At 47.9% G+C, this 22,631-nt stretch overlaps 1 protein-coding gene across 1 annotated transcript in view; it reads right to left on the reverse strand.

The window, feature by feature from the left end:
- Positions 1-4,220: 4,220 nt before the first annotated feature.
- The window catches only part of si:dkey-112e17.1 (uncharacterized), a 23,823-nt gene continuing 5,412 nt past the window's right edge, over positions 4,221-22,631 (reverse strand). Inside the window, exons 2-7 of the mRNA XM_055655524.1 lie at positions 17,553-18,424; positions 16,345-16,396; positions 14,924-15,044; positions 14,055-14,188; positions 10,827-11,051; positions 4,221-5,740 (exon numbers count right to left, since the gene is read on the reverse strand). Of these exons, the coding sequence (XP_055511499.1) occupies positions 5,201-5,740; positions 10,827-11,051; positions 14,055-14,188; positions 14,924-15,044; positions 16,345-16,396; positions 17,553-18,424 (1,944 nt within the window). The 3' untranslated portion in view covers positions 4,221-5,200. The remainder of the gene's footprint in view (positions 5,741-10,826; positions 11,052-14,054; positions 14,189-14,923; positions 15,045-16,344; positions 16,397-17,552; positions 18,425-22,631) is intronic.

A 22,631-nucleotide genomic window follows, 5' to 3' on the forward strand; every position in this document is an offset into this window, starting at 1 on the left:
CTCCTCATCTGACACCCTTTTGTCTCCTTTTCACCTCTTACCTTGGTCATTTACTCCACCCATCTGCCCTTGCCTGTTTCCACCCATCACTTGCCTGGCTTTAACCTGCCCCCACCTCTCTATTCCAGTTTTTTCCCCTCTACTACAATTATTCTGAAGAAGGATCCTGACCTATTCATTCCCTCCACAGATGCTGCCTGACCCGCTGTGTTCCTCCAACAACTTTGTTTTTTTCACGTTTGTGTTGATTAGTGGGAATGTTTTGCGATCTGGTGATGGGGACAGAGGGATGGATGGGACGGGACGCTGCTAAAGTGTGATTCTTTATTTTTCAGATCAATTTTCTTTAGAAACCCATTTGCTAACAGCAAAGCACTAATTTCAAGTCTCATTATGAACTTTGAAAACAATTTAAGTTGCATTTCTAGCTGTGTAAATTAAGTTTATTTAATTATATTTATTTAAGACTAATTACTTGCAAGCAAATTGGACGAGTGTTCTTTTATTCTTAGCAATTCTTTTGTTTAGATTGTAAATTATGATTTATTTATGGACTGAAGAACAAATTGATTATAATGTGGCCTCAATTCAATAATAAAATCGTCCTTGTTAGTTGTAGGTCATGAATTACTTAACGAGGTCACACGGATAATGGAATTCTCACTGGGTCCTCAGCTCTAACAAATGGGCCTGTTTCTATTAAGCTGTTGCCACCAAATGATTACTTGTTTTGATGGTTTGTTTACTTCATTACTATTTAATGAGGTTGCAAAGTTGAGCACACTGTGGTGTTTTACTGCCTTTTTCAACCTCATCTCAATTCTTTTAATAAATTATCTCCTGCTGTCATGCTAATTAAACCAGCCAAGTGTGTGCACAAACACCGCCATTGGCAGCTGGTGACCTTGTCAGGTGAACACTATTTATCTGCACCTCACCCTTTCTGTGGAGAACATGGGAAGGATGCAGGTCAAATGTAGTTGCAGATTCTGGTTTATACAAAAGGGGATATGGGGAGAAGGCAGGAACGGGGCACTGGTTGGGGATGATCAGCCATGATCATCCCCAATCAGGGGATGGCTCGAAGGGCCGAATGGCCTACTCCTGCACCTATTGTCTATTGACGCAACATGCTGGAGTAACTCAGCTGGAGGCAGCCTCTCTGGAGTACATGGATAGGCGACGTTTCAGGGTTGGGTCCTTTATTGTCCCGACCTGAAACGGCCAGAGATGCTGCCTGAACTGCTGAGTTACTCCAGCATTCTGTGTCCTTTTGATGAAAGCAGCAGCTGGATTGTTCTGAATTGTGTGTAAATTGTCTCCATCCCCTCTCCCTTCCCAGTTCTCCCACCAGTCTTATTGTCTCCGACTACATTATATCTCTGTCCCGCCCACTCCCCTAACATCAGTCTGAGGAAGGGTCTCGACCCAAAACGTCACCCATTACATCTCTCCAGAGATGCTGCCTGTCCCGCTGAGTTACTCCAGCATTCTGTGTGTCTACCAATGAATTTCTTTCCCACAGCAGCAAAACAAGTCTACCTGTTACTGCGCGGGTTTTCTCCGGGTGCTCCAGTTTCGTCCCACACTCCTAGGACGGACAGGGTTTGTAGGTTAATTGGCCTCTGTAAATTGTTCCTGGTGTGTAGGATAGTGCTAATATTCAGGGTGTTCACAAATCGGCGTGGACTCTGGGCTGAAGGGTCTGTTTTCACATTGTATCTCTAGTCTACAAAGCCTCCACCCCTGGCAGTACATTCCAGGCACCCACCACTCTGGAAAAAAATAACTTGCCCTCACTGTAAAACTATGCCCAACACTCTTTGACATTCACTCTGGGGGAATAGGGTCCCACCTACTGCTTAGACCTGGTCAACACAGATTGCTTAAACACTATCATGTAAGTGGAGGTTTCATTTCCTTTTATGGGAAGGCAGCTTTCTTTGCCACCCTGGACTACACAGCTGATAACTTGAGTCTGAAGAAGGGTTTTGGCCCGAAACGTTGCCCATTTCCTTCGATCCATAGATGCTGCTGCACCCCCTGAGTTTCTCCAGCACTTTTGTCTACCTTCGATTTTCCAACATCTGCAGTTCCTTCTTAAACACAGCTGATAACTTCATGTGTGGGCGACTGTAACTCTACTATTGTGATGCTGGAGAGATGAAACATCGAACCGTGTTAATGAAAGTTTAATTTCCTTTTCATATTTGGCATTAATCAAATGTTTGCATCTAGATACTGATATCCAAGCATGAGCAATGCGATAAATTAAGTGCTTTTTTTTACTTGATGGTTCCGTCATGAATAATGTATAAACGCTACGAAGTTTGCATTCCATTATTTGCACGATCTCCAAGCAATTTGTGACCTGAACTAGTTTCAGGGGGACGGGAGAGTTGCTGCATCACAGTGTAATCTGCTGGATGTTCGTCTGTGCAGCTATGACTCAGTCAGTTGCACTCCTATCTCTGAATCATCGAGTGTGGGATCAAGGCCCACTCCACAACCCCACTCAGCCAGAACAGCAGTGAGGTAATGCTGTACTGATGGAAACACCGACTCAAACCAGGGAAACTAACGTTGCCCCATAGATCCTCTTCTTATCAAGACCACACACAAGATTAGAAGTTGTTCAGCCGGAGCTGAACACATTTCTCGGCATCTGCATACAATGATGTCTGACTTGAAACCTTGATCAGTCTGAAGAAGGGTTTTGGTCCGAAACGTTGCCTATTTCCTTTGCTCCATAGATGCTGCTGCACCCCCTGAGTTTCTCCAGCATTTATGTCTACCTTCGATTTTCCAGCATCTGCAGTTCCTTCTTAAAAACATGGTGTCTGTCCTGTCTTTGGGGGGGGGGGGGGGGGGGCACTGAACAGGCAAATTATCTCACCGCATGCCCAGCAACAGAAGCACTGAGAAATCTGCAGGTGAACAGCATTGCTTCTGTTGCTGTTTTTTTATAATTTTGCAATTCATGTAATGGATGAAGGACTGGGACCTGCCAGTTATAAAGGAAGGCATCAATGGTCACGTTGTCTAGTGGCTTGGCAAACAGTTTGGAGATCAAAGCTGCTTTGCAGAAGGCCGGCCTGGCTTTGTCCAGTCTATGTGCTTTCATGTTTCTCAGCCGTTTAAACTTTTGCAACTGAACAACGAGAGTGTGGAAGACTGACAGAGCCGGTGATGTCCAAATCAGAACTACTGGTGGAGTGAAGAGACACACGGATAAGATGGTGGTGTTAGATAAGCACACAGATATGCAGGAGATGGATGGTTATGGTTTAACTTGGTGTCACGTTCAGCGCAGACACTGTGGGCCTGTTCCTGTGCCTTACACTTGCCCCTTTGGTGACCAAAGACCCTATAGCGAGCAAGATACACCACTTGACGAAGAAGACCCAGTACCTTCATGGGCAGATTCATGGGTAATTTTCGGCCCCATTTCTGTAATCCCGGCTTCTGTCTCCGCACCAAAGATCCCATAGCGGAGCAAAGATACTAGTGCGGGGACGGAGCCAGTTACGGAAACACCCTCTTAAAATCAAAGTCCTTTGGTAAAAATCTTCTCATTTTCAGAATTATAATTTATTAACACAAACTGTCCCCCTCATAACGTTGATTACACTGCGGGAGGGAAACCCAAAGTCGTGACGGGTTACTGAAATGGAGGAAAAAAAGGCCCACGCTCCGTTGCGTACTACACGTCTGCCCATTGCATTTAGCAGGAGTTGTCTATCTTGCTAAGATATAGGATCTTTGATGGTGACGTGACGCCTTAGAAACATAGAAATTAGGTGCAGGAGTAGAGGCCATTCGGCCCTTCGAGCTTGCACCGCCATTCAATATGATCATGGCTGATCATCCAACTCAGTATCCCGTACCCGCCCTTCTCTCCATACCCTCTGATCCCCTTGGCCACAAGGGCCACATCTAACTCCCTCTTAAATATAGCCAATGAACTGGCCTCAACTACCCTCTGTGGCAGAGAGTTCCAGAGATTCACCACTCTCTGTGTGAAAAAAAGTTCCTCATCTCGGTTTTAAAGGATTTCCCCCTTATCCTTAAGCTGTGACCCCTTGTCTTTGTCCCCAATAAGATCTCATTGTAATCAATACAGGAGGTTGGACATTTCATCCACTGCACTGATGCCGTCCTGTGCTGTACTGGTGCTGGAGTAACTCAGTGAGGTCAGGTGGTGCTGGAGTAACTCAGTGGGGTCAGGTGGTGCTGGAGTAACTCAGTGGGGTCAGGCAGCATCTCTGAAGTATATGGAGAGGTCACTGTCTAATCCATGTCCTGTTCCATGTAAATGATGTGGATGAAATCAAATTGTAAGCAATCCAATCACTTCACACTTCAGCTATTGGGTTTTAACACTATTTAATTAGTTTTTGACAAACAGGAGGAAAGTGTTAAAGTAGTTAATATCCAGTAATTAATTTTCAGTGAGAACAACTCATGAGCTAATTGGAATTATTCTTTCACTTGCTTCCTTGATTAGCTCCCACACTGCTGCACGTTTCACTGCCGCACCAAACCAGATGACCAGGCAGGAGAACGGAGAAACAGTGGAGCACTTTGCAGCTCTTTCTCCAACCTGATAACCCTGATCATGACTCACACAGGATCAATCAGCAATTTGCCAGCTGGCATCTATCACCAGCTTGCTGCCATTTCATTCTGCTCAATCCTGTTCCAAAATCTGAATGGATTGTAGTGAGATTTTCTCGCCGCCTTCACACCTCCTCTATTTAAAGTTGTGACCTTTCTCTTCACTTTCCCATCACTCAAAGGACAACCAAGTGCATTTTGTGTTTTATGAACCAGTGTTAGTGAATTTTACCACCGATTACTAATATGGCGCAGCTTACACAAGCCAATACAGTGTTAACACTGTTACATTGCTTTCAGTTCTGATGAGCTTCAAAAAGATCGAGGGCAAATTGTCTTGTCGAATTGGTTGCCAATGGGACATTTGGGAGGCTGCCTTCCACAGCACCACAGTCAGGTGAGAGTAAGTGACTTTGCTCCTGTTGCATTGGACACTTCCAACCCGTGCCCCAGGCACGCTGCGTGTCAGCTGCATGTTAGCAACACTTGCTCCTGTGGTGACGTGAAGCCTTGTCCTGATGGGATCTCTTTATAGTCATTACACGACACTCCATCCACTGCACTGAAGCAGAAGCTAGTGGATTTAAGTTGTCCCGGAGACAGGATGAGCCAGTCTCTCGCCTTCCAAAGCTGGGCTGCTTGTGTTGGGATGTATTTCCTCAAAGTGGCCGATGTCACCACGGTGGCCGGCGGCTTCTGCTGCTTGGACCAGGGGCTCCCGATCTTCCCTGGCTTCTGAGATGACAAAGACGGGTTTGGGCAGGTTTAGTCGGTCTGACTCGGTCGGCAGCGCCCTAGGTTTGGCAGCACTGCTCTTTGTGCCGTCGTTGGTCACCGAGCTCCCCGGTAAAGTGCCGCTGTGAGGAGCTGACTTGTGGCCACAGGAGCCGTGCCGTGACACATTCAGCCCGAAGCCGAAGCAGGGACTTCCGAACCAGGTTCGCCGTAGATTGGTGGCGGAGTTGACTTTGCGTTGACTCTGGGCTGAGCGAGAGAGGGGATACGAGGCAGCGCTTCCTGCAGAGTCAGAGTACACCTGTTCCCCATCTGCCTCTAACCGCATATCCGACACCACCTTCCGATGGTTCACCACGTGGGGGTCACTTGTTAATGTGTCCAAGGCCTGTATCAAATCAAGAGGTTTTATTGTCATGTGTCCCAAAACAGAACAATTGAGATTCTTACTTGCAGCAGCACAACACGTATGTAAACATGTGGAGGAAAGAACTATAGATAGACAGAAAAATTTGGAGCAACTCAGCGGGTGCAGCAGCATCTATGGAGCGAAGGAAATAGGCAACGTTTCAGGGCGAAACCCTTCTTCAGACTGATGGAGGGAGGGGGGGGCAGAGAAGAAAGGAAAGAGGAAGAAGAGGAGCCCGAGGGCTGAGGGAGAGCTGAGAATGGAGGAGACAGCAAAGGCTACAGGAAATTGGTGAATTCAATGTTTATGCCACTAGGGTGCAGACTGCCCAGCGGAATATGAGGTGCTGTTCCTTAAAATTTCCGGTGGAGAGAGCAGTGTTACGGGGAATGGAAGAGACCCTGGTGCGAGCCTCGTCTCTCTCCCCATCCCCCCCCCACTCGTAACAAGGGCAGAGTCTCCCAAGTCCTCATCTTTCACCCCACCAGCCGTCACATACAACAAATAGTCCTCTGTCAGTTTCGCCACCTCCAACGTGACCCCACCACTCACCACATCTTCCCATCTCCCCCCCATATCTGCCTCCACAAAGACCGCTCCCTCCGCAACTCCCTTGTCAATTCTTCCCTTCCCTCCCGCACCACCCCCACCCCGGGCACTTTCCCTTGCAACCACAAGAGGTGCTACACCTGTCCCTTTACCTCCTTTGTAAATAACGGCAATAGAGAGGAAGGATATTGCGTTGAAGGATCAGGATAGTGAAACAGCTTGGGTACAGATAGAGAATAATAAGGGGAAAAAAACACTAGTGGGTGTAATTTATAGACCTCCAAATAGCTGTGACGCTGTTAGTCAGAACATAAATCTGCAAATAGTTGACGCATGTAAAAAGGGAACTGCTGTAATCATGGGGGACTTCAATTTTCATATTAATTGGGCAAACCAAACTGGGCAGGGTAGACTAGAGGAAGAGTTTATAGAATGTATTAGAGACGGGTTCCTAGAACAGTATGTCACAGAACCGACAAGGGGGGAGGCAATCTTGGATCTGGTCCTGTGTAATGAAGCAGGATTAATTAAAAATGTCATAGTTAGGGACTCGTTGGGAACAAGTGACCACAATATGGTTGAATTCCATATTCAAATAGAAGGGGAGCAGGTTGAAACTCAGGCTAGGGTGCTTAGTCTAAATAAGGGGGATTATGAAGGTATGAGGACTGAGCTGATCAAAGTTGACTGGGATAGCAGACTCAAGAATAAGACGGTACATGAGCAGTGGTGTACGTTTAAGGGTATACTGTATAATCTTCAAGAAAAATTTATTCCTATGAAGAAAAAAAGGGGTAAGGGTAAGAACAGTCAGCCATGGCTCAGTAAAACTATAAAGGATAGTATTCGGCTGAAAGCAAGGGCATATAAGGTAGCCAGAGATAGTGGGAGGGTAGAGGATTGGGAAGCATTTAAAGGTCAGCAAAAATAACTAAGAGATTAATTAAGACGGGGAAAATAGACTATGAAAGGAATTTAGCGAACAACATAAAAACTAATAGTAAGAGTTTTTATAGCTATATAAAAAGAAAAAGGGTGGCTAAGGTGAACGTTGGTCCATTGGAGGGTGAGACTGGAGAGTTGTTGGTGGGGAACATGGAAATGGCAAAGGCATTAAACGAGTATTTTGTATCAGTCTTCACCATAGAAGACACAAAAAATATTCCAACGCTGGATAAACAGGGGGCGGTAGGAATGGAGGAGCTAAATACTATTAAGATCACCAAGGAGGTGGTATTAGGGAAATTAATGAGACTGAAGGAGGATAAATCCCCTGGGCCTGATGGATTACATCCAAGGGTCTTGAGGGAGATAGCGGTGGGGATTGTGGATGCATTGGTGATAATTTTCCAAAACTCCCTGGAGGCAGGAACAGTCCCAGTGGATTGGAAAATGGCCAATGTAACACCTATATTTAAAAAAGGAAGTAAACAGAAGGCGGGTAACTATAGACCGGTTAGTCTAACATCGGTGGTGGGTAAAATGTTAGAGACAATTATTAAAGAAACACTAACGGGGCACTTGGATAAACATGACTTCATCGGACAGAACCAGCATGGTTTTGTGAAGGGGAAGTCCTGTTTAACGAATCTGCTCGAATTCTTTGAGGAAGTAACAACCCGGGTGGATAAAGGGGAACCGGTGGATGTGGTATACTTGGACTTCCAAAAGGCTTTTGACAAGGTGCCACATAAGAGACTATTGCTAAAAATAAAAAATTATGGGATGGGGGTAATATATTAGCATGGGTAGAGGATTGGCTAACAAATAGGAAGCAGAGAGTGGGGATAAATGGTTCATACTCGGGATGGCAACCGGTAACTAGCGGGGTTCCGCAAGGGTCGGTGCTGGGACCCCAGTTGTTCACAATTTATATAAATGATTTGGAGGAGGGAACCAAGTGTAATATATCAAAATTTGCGGACGATACAAAAATGGGAGGAAAAGTAGGGGATGAGGAGGATAGGAAGAGTCTGCAAAAGGATATAGATAAGCTAGGTGAGTGGGCAACAACTTGGCAGATGAAATTTAATACTAATAAATGTGAAGTCATTCACTTTGGGAAAAAAAATGATAGGGCAAGTTATTTTCTAAATGAGGAGGAGCTGCGTTGTAATGCAACGCAAAGGGATCTAGGGGTATTAGTACATGAATCACTGAAAGTTATTATGCAGGTGCAGAAAGCAATCAGGAAGGCCAATGGAGTTTTGGCCTTTATTGCTAGGGGGATTGAGTATAAAAACACGGAGGTCTTGCTGCAGCTGTACACAGTATTAGTGAGACCACATTTGGAATACTGTGTACAGTTCTGGGGTCCATACTTAAGAAAGGATGTACTAGCCCTGGAGGCAGTGCAGCGAAGGTTTACAAGATTAATTCCTGCAATGAGGGGATTGACATATGAGGAAAGGTTAAGTAGGCTGGAACTCTACTCTTTGGAGTTTAGAAGAATGAGAGGCGATCTCATTGAAACATATAAGATCGTGAGGGGCCTTGATCGGGTGGATGCACCGAGGATGTTCCCAATGATCGGGGAAACTAGAACTAGGGGACATAGTTGCAGAATAAGGGGGGGCTCTTTTAAAACTGAGATGAGGAAGAACTTCTTCACCCAGAGGGTGGTTAATTTATGGAATTCACTGCCCCAGGGAGCAGTGGAAGCAGAAACTTTAAATATATTTAAGACTAAAATAGATGGTTTTTTAGCTGCCAAGGGGATAAGGGGCTACGGGGAGAGGGCAGGGATATGGACCTAGGTATGGTTAGTATAGTAAGACCTGAGTGATCTCCTGGACAAGTGTCGATCGCCTGGATTGGGGTCGGAGAGGAATTTCCCGGATTTTTTCCCCGAATTGGACCTGGGTTTTTATCCGGTTTTTTGCCTCCCCCAGGAGATCACGAGGTTCTTGGGGTGGAGAGGGGTGATAGCGGTATAAGGGGGAGGGTAGTGTCTTGTGTTCTGTGTCTTGTGTCTACTGTTTGTGGGTAAGTGTGTCTGTTTAGTGTTCAGCCATGAGCGAGTGGCGGTGCGGGCTCGACGGACCTGGTGGTCTACTCTCGCACCTACTTTCTATGTTTCTATGTTTCCCCCCTCGACTCCATTCAAGGACCCAAGCAGTCATTCCAGGTGCGACAGAGGTTTACCTGCATCTCCTCCAACCTCATCTATTGCATCCGCTGCTCTAGATGTCAGGAGATCTATATCGGTGAGACCAAGCGTAGGCTTGGCGATCGTTTCGCCGAACACCTCCGTTTGGTCCGCATTAACCAACCTGATCTCCCAGTGGCTCAGCACTTCAACTCCCCCTCCCATTCCGAATCCGACCTTTCTGTCCTGAGCCTCCTCCATGGCCAGAGTGAGGACCACCGGAAATTGGAGGAGCAGCACCTCATATTCCCCTTGGGCAGTTTGCACCCTAGCGGCATAAACATTGAATTCTCCAATTTCCGGTAGACTTTGCTGTCTCCTCCCCTTCTCAGCTTCTCAGTTCTCCCTCAGCCCTCGGGCTCCTCCTCTTCCTTTTTCCTTTCTTCTCCCCCCCCCCCCCCCCCCCCCCTTCTTCGGCCCGAAACGTTGCCTATTTCCTTCGCTCCATAGATGCTGCTGCACCCGCTGAGTTTCTCCAGCACTTTTGTCTACCTTCGATTTTCCAGCATCTGCAGTTCCTTCTTAAACATCTCTGGAGAAGGAATGGTCGAGACCCCTCTTCAGACTCGAACCGAAACATCACCCATTCCTTCTCTCCAGAGATGCTGCCTGTCCCGCTGAGTTACTCCATCTTCAGTTTATTACAGCACCTGCAGTCCCTTCCCAGACAAGGAACTGCAGATACTGGTTTAAACCGAAGATAGACACAAAAAGCTACAGTAACTCAGAGGGTCAGACAGCATCTCTATATGTAAACATAGTGTTCAGTAGATAATATAATAAACAACAAGAGGATGAATTAATAAAAACCCCCAATATAATGCCAAGACAAAAAGCTTTGTCCCTGTACCAAGCAAGGCAGTTCGTAGATCAATCTAATGCACTTGTTATTTTAGAAACATAGGAGTGCAGTTGGAAGTTGCCCTCTTTACCAATAACTGCATTCATTGCAGTATCCACATGGACGGTCACGATGGCACAGCGGTAGAGTTGCTGCCTTACAGCGTTTGCAGCGCCGGAGACCTGGGTTCGATCTTGACTACGGGCGCTGTCTGTACGGAGTTTGCACGTTCTCCCCGTGACCGTGTGGTTAATTGGCTTAGTAAATGTAAAAATTGTCCCTAGTGGGTGCAGGATGGTATTAATGTGCGAGGATCGCTGGTTGGCACGGATCCGTTGGGCCGAAGGGCCTGTTTCCGCTCTGTATCTCTAAACTAAACTAAAACAATATTCTGCAATGATCCTCGATGCTTTATCGCTAAAACTGAAACTTTGTGAATGCAGCGAATTTCCTCAGTGCCCTGGAGAGGACTGTATGTGGCTGGCACCTGCTGAATCAGGCAGGCCTCCTTGTTTGGAGATACTCACACAATTCTCCGTAAGCTGAGCAAATGGGCCGGTTGAGGTCCAGTCACACCAGTCTGTCAGCGGTAGTCTGGCAATGTCCCTGCCGCTCGCTCGCTGCCCCGTTGGTGAATCCGCTCGGCCAGTCCCCTGTCTAGCCACCTGTCCCATCTGCTCGTCTGCAGTCAGGAACTGTTGGAGCCGCCAGTCGCTGACAGGGGACGATCCTGTCGGACTTCTCTTGGGGACCTGGGAAGGAGAGGCTGGGTGAGACCACAAATAATAAACACAGGGAGAGACACAACGTGCCGGAGTAACTCAGCGGCTCAAGCAGCTTCTCTGGAGAGAAGGAATGGGTCGTCATGTTATTGTATCGTTACCAGCATGATAAAAATGAATTGGATGATCTTTCATTGTCGCTTGTCCCAGGCTACTCTGAAAGCATCTTCCAAATCCACAATATCTACCAAGGAGGTCCAGGGGTGAAGGAAACTCGAGATCTTGAAGGGTAAGGTGTGAAAACGACAGATCAAAGCAGACGATGATCAAGGAAATGTGGAATAGTTCATTGTTGGCGTATAAACAGTAAAATTAATCAGGAGAAAGACACAAAGTGCCGGCGTAACTCAGCAGGTCAGGCAGCATCTCTGGGGAAACACACAGTCTGCAAGGGCTACTGTGGTACTAATATTGGTGCGTGCCACAATACCGTGCATTTATAATACCTTGATTGATTGATTGATTGATTGATGTAGCATAGAACAATATTCCTGTGACTGCGTGAGTTTCCTCTCACACCTTAAAGACATGCGGCTTTTAGGCTTGTTGGCCTCTATAAATTGCCTCTAATGTGTAGGGCGTGGATGAGAAAACCGTAGAACTGGTGTGAACGGGTGTTCGATGGTCAATGCGGACGGTGGGTCATGGGGCCTGTTTCTGTGCGGTATCTCTAAACCAAATTATCAAGGGTCTACTTTGACTTCACTCTGCAGTGCACAGCTTGTAGGTGGCCTTTGCTGCTCCACCATGTAAACCGTCAACAAAACAACAAGCTCTTCCAAGAACCTGCCTCCACCGCCCTCTGAGGCAGAGACATGTGGCAATAATAAACTAATCTTCAGCTGCCTGGATCCTGAGCTCAAACACCTGTCCATGTTCATGGACCTCCTGCAAGTCACCTTTTGCTGCCTCATGTTGTACATATTTGGTGGTTATTGTTGTTGCAACAGACAGCTTGATAACGAGCTGCGGAAGTGCTGGAGTAAACCTCCCATTAATCTTTGTTTTCCCACCAGAGAATAAAGATAATCCTTGCAGAGAGCTGAGGCTTATTCGTCTAGACAAACATTACAAACCAAAACAGGCACTTAGCACAGTGCCAAGTTCACCGTCTCTCCGCTCTTTAGTGCACGGCCTGAACCAATGTCAAAGCACAGAGACTCTCTGTCAGACTTGGACTGGAATGAACATTTCACAGGAGATCTCGCTCTTGTGTCCAACTCGATCTTCAAAAGAACAAGTCATCTGGCTGTTTAGTGAAGGTGAAAAATCCCCCACTTAATTCACACTTAACTGAACTGAGGGAAAAGTCCTATGTTTCTGATGAAGGGATTTACTGCAATAGTAATCCAAGGGCCAGAAACATTGATTAGTGAATAAATGATTTAACAATTGGAAGAAATTAGGAACTGCAGATGTTTTACGAAGGAACTGCAGATGCTGGAAAATCGAAGTTAGACAATAGCGCTGGAGAAACTCAGCAGGTGCGGCAGCATCTATGGAGGGAAGGAAATAGGTAACGTTTCATGCCAAAATCCTTCTTAAGAACTGCAGCTGCTGGTTTATACCAAAGATGGACACAAAGTGCTGGATTAACTCAGCAGGTCAGGCAACATCTCGTGAGGAAAAGGATAGTTGACGTTTCGGGTCGGAGTCTGAAGAAGGGTCCTGACCCGAAACATCATCTATCCATTTCCTCCAGAGATGCTGCCTGACCCGCGCTGGGGTCAAGGAAAGTGCATTCACGTTGCGGCCCTGTTTCCATTAATCTCTCCACCACCACTCACAAGAAGCGACAAGAGAGACACCATTGTATGCAGATGCTGAGAAGTGTGCACAGCTCTGACTAATCCCGTGTGTGGACTCGATAGGAAGAAGACTCCAGCACTTTGTGTCTATCTTTAAGAATTTGAGATTGGTTTGAAAACAGGTTGGATGTCTGAAGTTGGTGTCAGTAAATTTAACCATAAAGCTATTGAATTGTCAGATGTAGACAAAAATGCTGGAGAAACTCAGCGGGTGAGGCAGCATCTATGGAGCGAAAGAAATAGGTGTCAGATCTGAAGAAGGGTCGACCCAAAACGTCGCCTATTCCTTCGCTCCATAAATGCTGCCTCACCTGCTGAGTTTCTCCAGCATTTTTGTCTACCTTCGATTTTTCCAGCATCTGCAGTTCTTTCTTAAATAGTTGTCAGAGGCATCAGTTCAGGAAGGAAAGGCTGTCATTCTTACCCAGTTTGGGTCTATATTTATCCAACTCTGAATCCCTGACCAACATATCTCCTCTATAAATAGCCTTTAACTAAGCAAGTAGCAAACCATTCACTTCTAACACCAATTTCTGAAAGTGAGTTGCTGTTGGCTAAATTCTGGGAATGAATTTAGATAAAAGATAAGAGGAGATACAGATGATTGAAGCCTGCACGACGTGTTCCTGAAGGTTTTTGAAAGAGTCGCGGAGAGATTCCCCCATTACAGTCATTAGATAGCGGAGTCAGGAGATATGGGGAGAAGGCTGGAACGGGGTATTGATTGGGGATGATCAGCCATGATCATATTGAATGGCGGTGCTGGCTCGAATGGCCAATTGGCCAACTCCTGCACCTGTTGTCTATTGACTTTTCTATGGAACTGGTGTGGTAGGACGTTGAGAACTATATTCCGTAATCGGGATCGAACCCGAGTCTCCGGCACTACATGTAAGACAGCAACTCTACCGCTGCGCCACTGAAACATTTCAGTGTACAAATGTGGTATATGGCCATTTTAGAAGCAGTAGGAAAGAAAAAAAAATGACAGCCTATCATTGAGAGATGGGATTAGTATAGATGGGGCATCTTGGCAAGCATGGGCACTCTGGGCCAAAGGGCCCCGCTGTATCACTCTATGACTCAAACAATTCTGCTGGGAGATGGAACAGTTCCTGTCTCATCCCACCCGCTCCCAGGTTACCAGTCGAGGTTCTCACTGTACCTTGGTCTTGAAGCTGGAGAAATGCAGAGTGCCCACACCAGGGCCAGCAGAAATCACAAAGATCTCATCACTCCCGGACTCGGTTGCTGCCGACTCCGTCGAGGTGACTTCCATTTCAGCGTGGAGGGAACCGCCTGCAAGAGGTCAGGAGAGCAATGAAAGCGACCTAACCTTGCCGGTGATGCAGCATAGAAACAGGCCCTTCAGCCCACCACGTCCATGCTGACCAGCGATCGCCCGTTCACACTAGTTCTATGTTATCCAACTGTCTCATCCACTCCCTACACACGAGTGGGGCAATGTTACAACGGCAAATGAACCTACAAACCTGCAAGTCTTTGAGATGTGGCCGATTCGGCAAGATTTGTGTGAAGGGCCCCACACTCAACGGGAAAAGGCCAATTGGTTGTGAATTTATTTTGGGAAGGTTAGTTCGTGTTGCAGTTTGGAGTAAACGGTAGCACAGTGGCACAGCGCCAGAGACCCAGGTGCAATCCCGACTACGGTTGCTGTCTGTGAGGAGTTTGTCCGTCCTCTCCGTGGGCGTGTGGGTTTTATCCGGGAGCTCCAGTTTCCTCCCACACTCCAAAGACGTACAGATTTGTCGGTTAATTGGCTTCAATAAAGATTGTAAATTGTCCGGAGTGTGTGGGGTTATTGCTAGTGAACGGGGTTTGCTGGTTGGCATGGAACCAGTTTATCAAAGGGCCTGTTTCCGTGCTGTATCTCTGAAGTTTAAATGCAGCATGGAAACAGGCCCTTCGGACAACTGAGTCCAGGCCGACCATTGATCACCCGTTCACACTTGCTTGCACAATTGAGAGTGGTCGCCCCCTTTGCTTAAGCTGCAGACAGACGGAGAGACTGACCCAAACGCCTCAAGCTGACGCTGTGATTGTTGTTCTCGTTCTCGGTCCAGACGTCCTGATGCGTCCCGTTGGCCACGAGCTGCATCTCCCCAACGTCCACGCCCGAATTCTGGATCCCGTTCTACAAAAGAGAAGGAGGCTATTTTAAACATCTCACCATTGGGTCAACGGATCATCTGGACCTGGAACTCTGATGTGGGAGAGAGGGTCTGGGCTGTGGCCACAGCCTGACGGGGTGACCCCACTGTAACTGACCGAATGATGAAAGGCCCAGAGTGGATGTGGAGAGGATGTTCCCACTGGTGGGAGAGTCTAGGACTAGAGGGCACAGCCTCAGAATAAAAGGCCGTATCTTATGAGGATGAACTATTGTAGCCAGAAGGCGGTGAATCTGTGAAACTCATTGCCACAGATGGCGGTGGAGGCCAAGTCATTAGGTATTTGTAAAGCACAGATTGATAGATTCTTGTTTAGTTTGGATGTCAAAGGATAATGGGGAGAAGACAGGAGAACGGGATTGAAGGAAAGTAGATCAGCCATGATTGAATGGCGGAGTAGATTTAATGGGCCAAATGGCGTCATTCTGCACCAATGTCTTATGAACCTGTCGGAATCACAGCACGGAGCATTTCTTTCGACCAACTTTCTCCTTCCAAACTTTGCTCGGTGAGGATGGATCAGGGGAGCGCTGGTCATGGTCATTGTTGGGGCAAGTTGACTATTTTACTGACATTGGCCCCAATCCCTGGTCTGTACCAGAGACATGTTCAGCAGTGGCAACAAGCCAAGGACAGTTAGACATGGACAGTGAACAGCAGACCTCAGAGTGACACTGCTGTCCTGAGAATGAATGCACCTCACACCAAGTTCTATTGGTCAGGAGATGCCGCCTCAAAGGGTTTTTGTTCCTTTCAGAATGAAAGCTGAAATATTCTGCTTTAGAATTGAATGCCCCAACCCCCCTATTTAAGAATAAGGGGTCGGCCATTTAGAACGGAGATGAGGAAACACTTCTTCACACAGAGAGTGGTGAGTCTGTGGAATTCTCTGCCTCAGAGGGCGGTGGAGGCCGGTTCTCTGGATACTTTCAAGAGAGAGCTAGATAGGGCTCTTGAAATAGCGGAGTCAAGGGATATGGGGAGAAGGCAGGAACGGGGTACTGATTGGGGATGATCAGCCACGATCACATTGAATGGCGGTGCTGGCTCGAAGGGCCGAATGGCCTACTCCTGCACCTATTGTCCTCCCCTACCCCCCATTTGCACAGGTACATGAGGGGTGCAGGAGGCCAGAACCAGGCAAGGAAGTGGAGTCTGTTGTCAGATCCCATCGCCATATTTTCCAGACATCTCTCAGTCTCTCCTGCCCATCCTTGACCTCTCCGATGGATCCTAACCCTCCCAATATCCCTCAATATTTACCACTCGATGCTTTGCGCAGTGGGAACATCTCCCTTTATAGCGTGTCCTTTTCCTAAAACAAGAGAAACATTTTCAGTGAACAACCTGAATCATTTCTATAAACCAGACAGTGAAAAATGTGCAAATGCTTGGCCGGGGGTGTTTGGAAAAACAGGTACATTTCTACAGTACATTTCTATAACACCATCCACAAGAAACCCTTCTTCAAGGTTTCGGGCCCGAAACATCGCCTATTTCCTTCGCTCCATAGATGCTGCCTCACCCGCTGAGTTTCTCCAGCATTTTTGTCTACCTTCGATTTTCCAGCATCTGCAGCTCCTTCTTAAGCATAGATTGATGAGTCAGTTCCATTATTGCTGTACACCTACACACCACATTAACAACACAAAGTGGCTGTAATAGTTCACTGCATCTGTATCTAAGGATAATGTTTTACTGACGGTGGGGTGCCTGTCCTGTCTGACATTCTCGTGAATCTTCACTGCACTCATTGTTCAATAGACAATAGGTGTAGGAGTAGGCCATTCGGCCCTTTGAGCCAACACTGCCATTCAATGTGATCATGGCTGATCATCCCCATATCCCCTGACTCCGCTATCTTTAAGAGCCCTATCTAGCTCTCTCTTGAAAGTATCCAGAGAACCGGCTTCCAAGGCGGAGAATCTCTGCCTCAGAGGGCGGTGGAGGCCGGTTCTATGGATGCTTTCAAGAGAGAGCTAGATAGGGCTCTTAAAAATAGCAGAGTCAAGGGATATGGGGAGAAGGCAGGAACGGGGTACTGATTGTGGATGATCAGCCATGATGACATTGAATGGTGGTGCTGGCTTGAAGGGCCGAATGGCCTACTCCTGCACCTATTGTCTATTCTGTCCTGGGTCACCTCCATTGCCAGAATGAGGTCATGTACACACTGGAGGAACAGCACCTCAATAGTATGAACATTGGATTCTCCAAGTTGAAGCATTAACTTCCCTTCTGTCTCTCTCCTCACCAATGTTGCAGAGACCCATCCGTGATGAAGGTAAACAGTCAATAGGTGCAGGAGGAGGCCATTTGGCCCTTCGAGCCAGCACCACAATTCAATGTTGAAACCAGAGCACCCGGAGGAAATTCCACAGACTCACAACTCTCTGTGTGAAAAAGTTTCCTCGTCTCAGTTCTAAATGGCCGACCCCTTATTGTTGAACTGTGGCCCCAGATAAACTCACCTCCAGTTGCGGCAGACGGCAGTGAGAAGGAGGGCCAAGAGCAGGGCGATGCCACCGATGAGCAGGGAATGTACCAGGCCGGCGTGGCCGCTCAAGTCCAGCAGGTCCTTCCAGCGGAGGCTTGTGGCCGGACCTCGCTCCGTGTGGTAGAGCAGCAGGAATCCGCGGCCACGACCCGTGCTGGTGATCAGTTCCACAACCACCTCCACCATCTCCAGCGGAGACCCGAAGCTCAGCGTCTCGTTCACTGGGGAATTGGCGCCGCAGAAGCGGACAGAGAAGGTGACGAGGTCGGAGATGTAGAGGACATCATCGGGACAGAGTTCTACAGTGGGCGCTTTGGGAAGGTCCACTTCCAGCCTCTTGGGTTGCGAGTCTGGGTCACTCACTCCAGCGGGAGATGCGGGCAGGTTGGGCCTGGGAGCAGCCGCCTCGAGTGACCCCCCATCTAGAGGGGGCTCGGTCACTGAGGGAGTGGTCAACGTGTTCCACCCTTTCTGCCCCATGGTCACTTTGTCTTTGGAGCCCGACTGGTCGACTTTCAAAGACCGATGCGAGTCCGACGCGTTGATCTCGTTGAACAAGGTCTTGATGTCTCCACCTTGGCCGGAGCCCTTGGAGGGGCCAGTGGGCTGGGACACACCGGCCGGTGTCCAGTCCCCTTCCTCCACCCTGACCAGTGGCCCCCGACTCACCTCGCCCGCCCTCTCGAACACGTCAAAATCAAATACCTCCAGACGCAGGCGGTCTCCGGGTGGGATGAAGAACTGCCAGACACAGTGGGTGCCCGCGGCGTAGTTTGTGGGGAACCCGGGCGATAGGATCACCCCTGGTGCCTCCGAATCAACCACCGCACCACAGGAGGAATACACCTGGAGACAGAGCAATGCAGTGGGTCAGTGTGATCACACCCACCCCATCCCACCCCATCCCACCCCATCCCACCCCATCCCACCCCATCCCACCCCATCCCAGCATCCCACCCCATCCCACCCCATCCCACCCCATCCCACCTCATCCCACCTCATCCCACCCCATCCCACCCCATCCCACCCCATCCCACCCCATCCCACCCCAGCCCTCCCCACCCCACCCCATCCCACCTCACTCCCCCTGACTCAGGTTGTTTAAGGAGGAACTGCAGATGCTGGAAAAATCGAAGGTAGACAAAGAAATGCTGGAGAAACTCAGCGGGTGAGGCAGCGTCTATGGAGCGAAGGAATAGGTGACCCTTTGTGTCGAGAATCCAAACGTCACCTATTTCCTTCGCTCCATAGACGCTGCCTCACCCGCTGAGTTTCTCCAGTATATTTCTCTACCCTCTTACACAGAGTTGTCTTTACCATTGTCATCTGCACCTTAACCAAACAGATAATACTACACATAAATACAATCGTCAAACTCAAGTCCAATAGGGAGGTTGCACGGCAGTCGGGTCACGACCCATGACCCATGGCCCGTACTACGCCAACTGGAGTACACGCGATGAACTGCAGGTAGGCACTTACCATTGTTTCCAGCGTAGCGGGCCTGTTAAAACCCGCCGAAATTGTCAATTTTTGCTCTGTAAATAATTATGGAAATCGGGATAAGCGTGTGAGACATTTAGCCTACTTCAGAATTCCAAAAGTGAGGAGAAATGACGGTAGATAGAAACGAGAGCTGAAGGGACAACAACAGCCCGAGTGCTTGGCGAACATTGGCCGTTTGCTCAATGTTTCCCCTCTCACTTTAAACCTGTTTACTCTGGTTCTTGATTCCCCGACCCTGGGTAATAGACTCTGTCCATTCATCCTATCTCTTCCCCTCATGATCCTATTCCCTTCTACAGGATCAACCTTCATCCTCCTGTGCTCCAAGAAATATAATCCTAGTCTGCCCGACCTCTCCCTATAGCCCAGGGCCTCAAGTCTTGGTGACATTCTCGAGAATCTTCACTGCACTCATTTTTCAATAGATAATAGGTGTAGGACTAGGCCATTTGGCCCTTTGAGCCAACACCGCCATTCAATGTGATCATGGCTGATCATCCCCATATCCCCTGACTCCGCTATCTTTAAGAGCCCTATCTAGCTCTCTCTTGAAAGTATCCAGAGAACCTGAGGCGGAGAATTCCACAAACTCACAACTCTCTGTGTGAAAAAGTTTCCTCGTCTCCGTTCTAAATGGCTTACTTCTTATTCTTGTGTATACAAGGTGAAATTCCATTGTAATCCTGCACAAGTCCCCAGTTAAATCCTACACAAACTCCTAGTGTAATCCTACACAAACCTGCAGAGCAAGGCATTTTGAAACAATTAACATTTTTTCTCCCTAAAGTTTGTTTTCAGAACGTCACCCTGGTGAAGGGATTTACGACGACCAGATGTGACAGATGTGATGGGGAACCTCCTGAAGAACAAAACACAACCCGGCAACTTCACTCTCCAGTCATAAAGTCTTTCTTCAAAGCCTTGTTTTAATTTAAACCATTTGCCACCACATTAAAGGGGTTGGCTCTGATCTTGCCGAGATATTAACGTCTCTGGTTTGTTTCCAAACCAAGCTGAGCAAATACAAATCAGTTTGGTTTGTTTCATATTCTTGGCCAACAGTGCAGCCTTGGTAAAACGTCCGCTGTTTCTGAAACAGCCCTGATAAAGGACAAAGGAGGCTGACCCAGACAGTGTGCTGGTGTGTGTACGGCACACCACCACCCACAGGTTCCCCTATAAACTGCGTGTGGTTCTGCCCTGGAAATGTATGGTGTTCCTTGCTCATGGTCTGGCCCAGATAGTTGAGACAGGTCGTCTCCCGCTACTTCACAGCACCAGAGACCCAGGTTCGATCCTGACCTTGGATGCAGTCTGTGTGTGCGGAGTTTGCACGTTCTCCCCGTGACTCAGTGGGTTTCCTCTGGGTGCTCCGGTTTCCTCCCACATCCCAAAGACGTGCGAGTTTGTAGGTTAATCGGCCCTCTGTAAATTGCTCCCTATTGTGTAACATATAACTAGTGTGTAAACAGTTGATCGATGGTCGGCATGGACTTGGTGGGCTACAGGGCCTGTTTCCATGCTGTATCTCTAAACTAAAATATTTAAACAATATATAGAAGAGTGATACATGGACAGGAGAGGTTTAGAGGGATATGAGCCAAATGTGGACAGGTGTAACTAGTGCAGCTGGGTTGGCATGGGCAAGTTGGGCTGAAGGGCCTGTTTCCATTATGATGCTATGGCCCCATGACTCTATCTCCCTGCCCAGGAACTCTATGACAGCCTCAAACCCCCACTTTCAATAGACAATAGGTGCAGCAGTAGGCCATTCGGCCCTTTGAGCTAGCACCTTGGGTGCAGTCTGTGTATTTTCTCAAACATCCCGCCTGAACCCAAGGCTCAGAGCTCAAGAATGAACCAGGTTACAACTACACAATCAGGTGCTCAGTAATAAATCTCTTACAAAGCTCTCCCAACCTCCAATGAATGTAATATAGAGCTACCCAATTAAAGAGCCTAATGACTGGCATCCAGTCCAAGGGGCTTTGATGTTTCTAATGATCCCTTCAGCTGCAGTCATTCTGCACGTTAATAATTTACAGCAAATCCCTTCCTCTGCAGTGAAGCATGTTTGTCACGGGAGAGGAGGCCACAAAGCTCAGGGACCAGAGGCTGCCCGAACACAAAGGCTCCTGTAGTTACACACAAGCTGGCGGGAATCACAGAGAGAGAGTGGCATGTTTGGCAAAAACCAAGGCTGACATGTACTGTATGTACAGTGACACAGCGGGTAGAGCTACTGCCTCACAGCGCCAGTGACCAGGGTTCAATCCCAACCTTGGGTTCTGTCTGCACTGAGTTTGCACGTTCTCCCTGTGACTGTGTGGGTTTTCTCCAGGAGCTCTGGTTTCCTCCCACATCCCAAGGACGTGCGGGTTTGTTGCCCCTAACGTATTGGGAGTGGAGTGAACGTGGAATAACATCGAACTAGTACATGCAGGATGATCGCTGGTTGGCGAGGACACGATGGGCCAAAGGGCCTGTTTCCATGCTGTATCTTTAAACTAAATTCTGGCAGGTAGCAGGGCTCTGGGGAAAGGGAAGCAGAAGCCAGCACAGACTCAATGGGCTGATTGGCCTCCCTGCCAACTGTTCCCTTCAGCCAGCAATGTAGGGCTCTTAAAGATAGCGGAGTCAGGGGATATGGGGAGAAGGCAGGAACGGGGTACTGATTGAGGATGATCAGCCATGATCACATTGAATGGTGGTGCTGGCTCGAAGGGCCGAATGGCCTACTCCTGCACCTGTTGTGTATTGGTTCAGCCTTGATTACTGAGAATAACACAATCTGCTCCCTGGGAATGCCCAAACAAAGAGCACAAACCCACCAATCACTAAAAATTCATCTCTCTAGAGAATGTGCCCCATTACAGGAAGGATGTGAAGGCTTTGTGAAGGGTGCAGTGGAGGTTTACAGAGTGTTAGCTACAGGGAGATGTTGGATAGGCTTGGATTGCTTTCCCATGAATGCTGGATGTTGTGGGGAGACCTGATAGAAGTTTATAAAATTATGAGCCATAGACAGGGTAGACAGTCAGAACCTTTTTCCGAGGATGGGCAAATCTAACACTAGAGGGCACACCTTCAAGGTGAGAGGAACAAATGTAAAGAGACGCGCGGGCCAAGTTTTGTTTTGGTTAGGCAGTGGGTGCCTGGAACGCTCTGCCAGGGTTGGTGGTGGAGGCAGATATGATAGCGACATTTAAGAGACTTTTGGATAGACACAACATGTATACGCAGGAAATAGAGGTATATGGATTATATCCAGGTATAGAAGAGTCTGAAGAAAGGTCCCGACCAAAACGTCACCCATCCTTTTTCTCCAAAGATGCTGCCTGACCTGCAGAGTTAAGGGGCTGCCCCGCTGTACGAGCTAATTCAAGAGTTCTCCCAAGTTTCCCCTGATTCGAACTCGGAGAATTACGGTAATAGCCGCTCGTAGGTACTCGGGGCTCTCGTGGACATTTTTCAACATGTTGAAAAATCTTCACGAGTCTTCACGAGCTTACCGTGTTTCCCGAGTACCTGCTGTTTGCGTTACGAG

Source organism: Leucoraja erinacea, chromosome 25 (assembly GCF_028641065.1).
Source record: "Leucoraja erinacea ecotype New England chromosome 25, Leri_hhj_1, whole genome shotgun sequence".
Taxonomy (NCBI): domain Eukaryota; kingdom Metazoa; phylum Chordata; class Chondrichthyes; order Rajiformes; family Rajidae; genus Leucoraja; species Leucoraja erinaceus.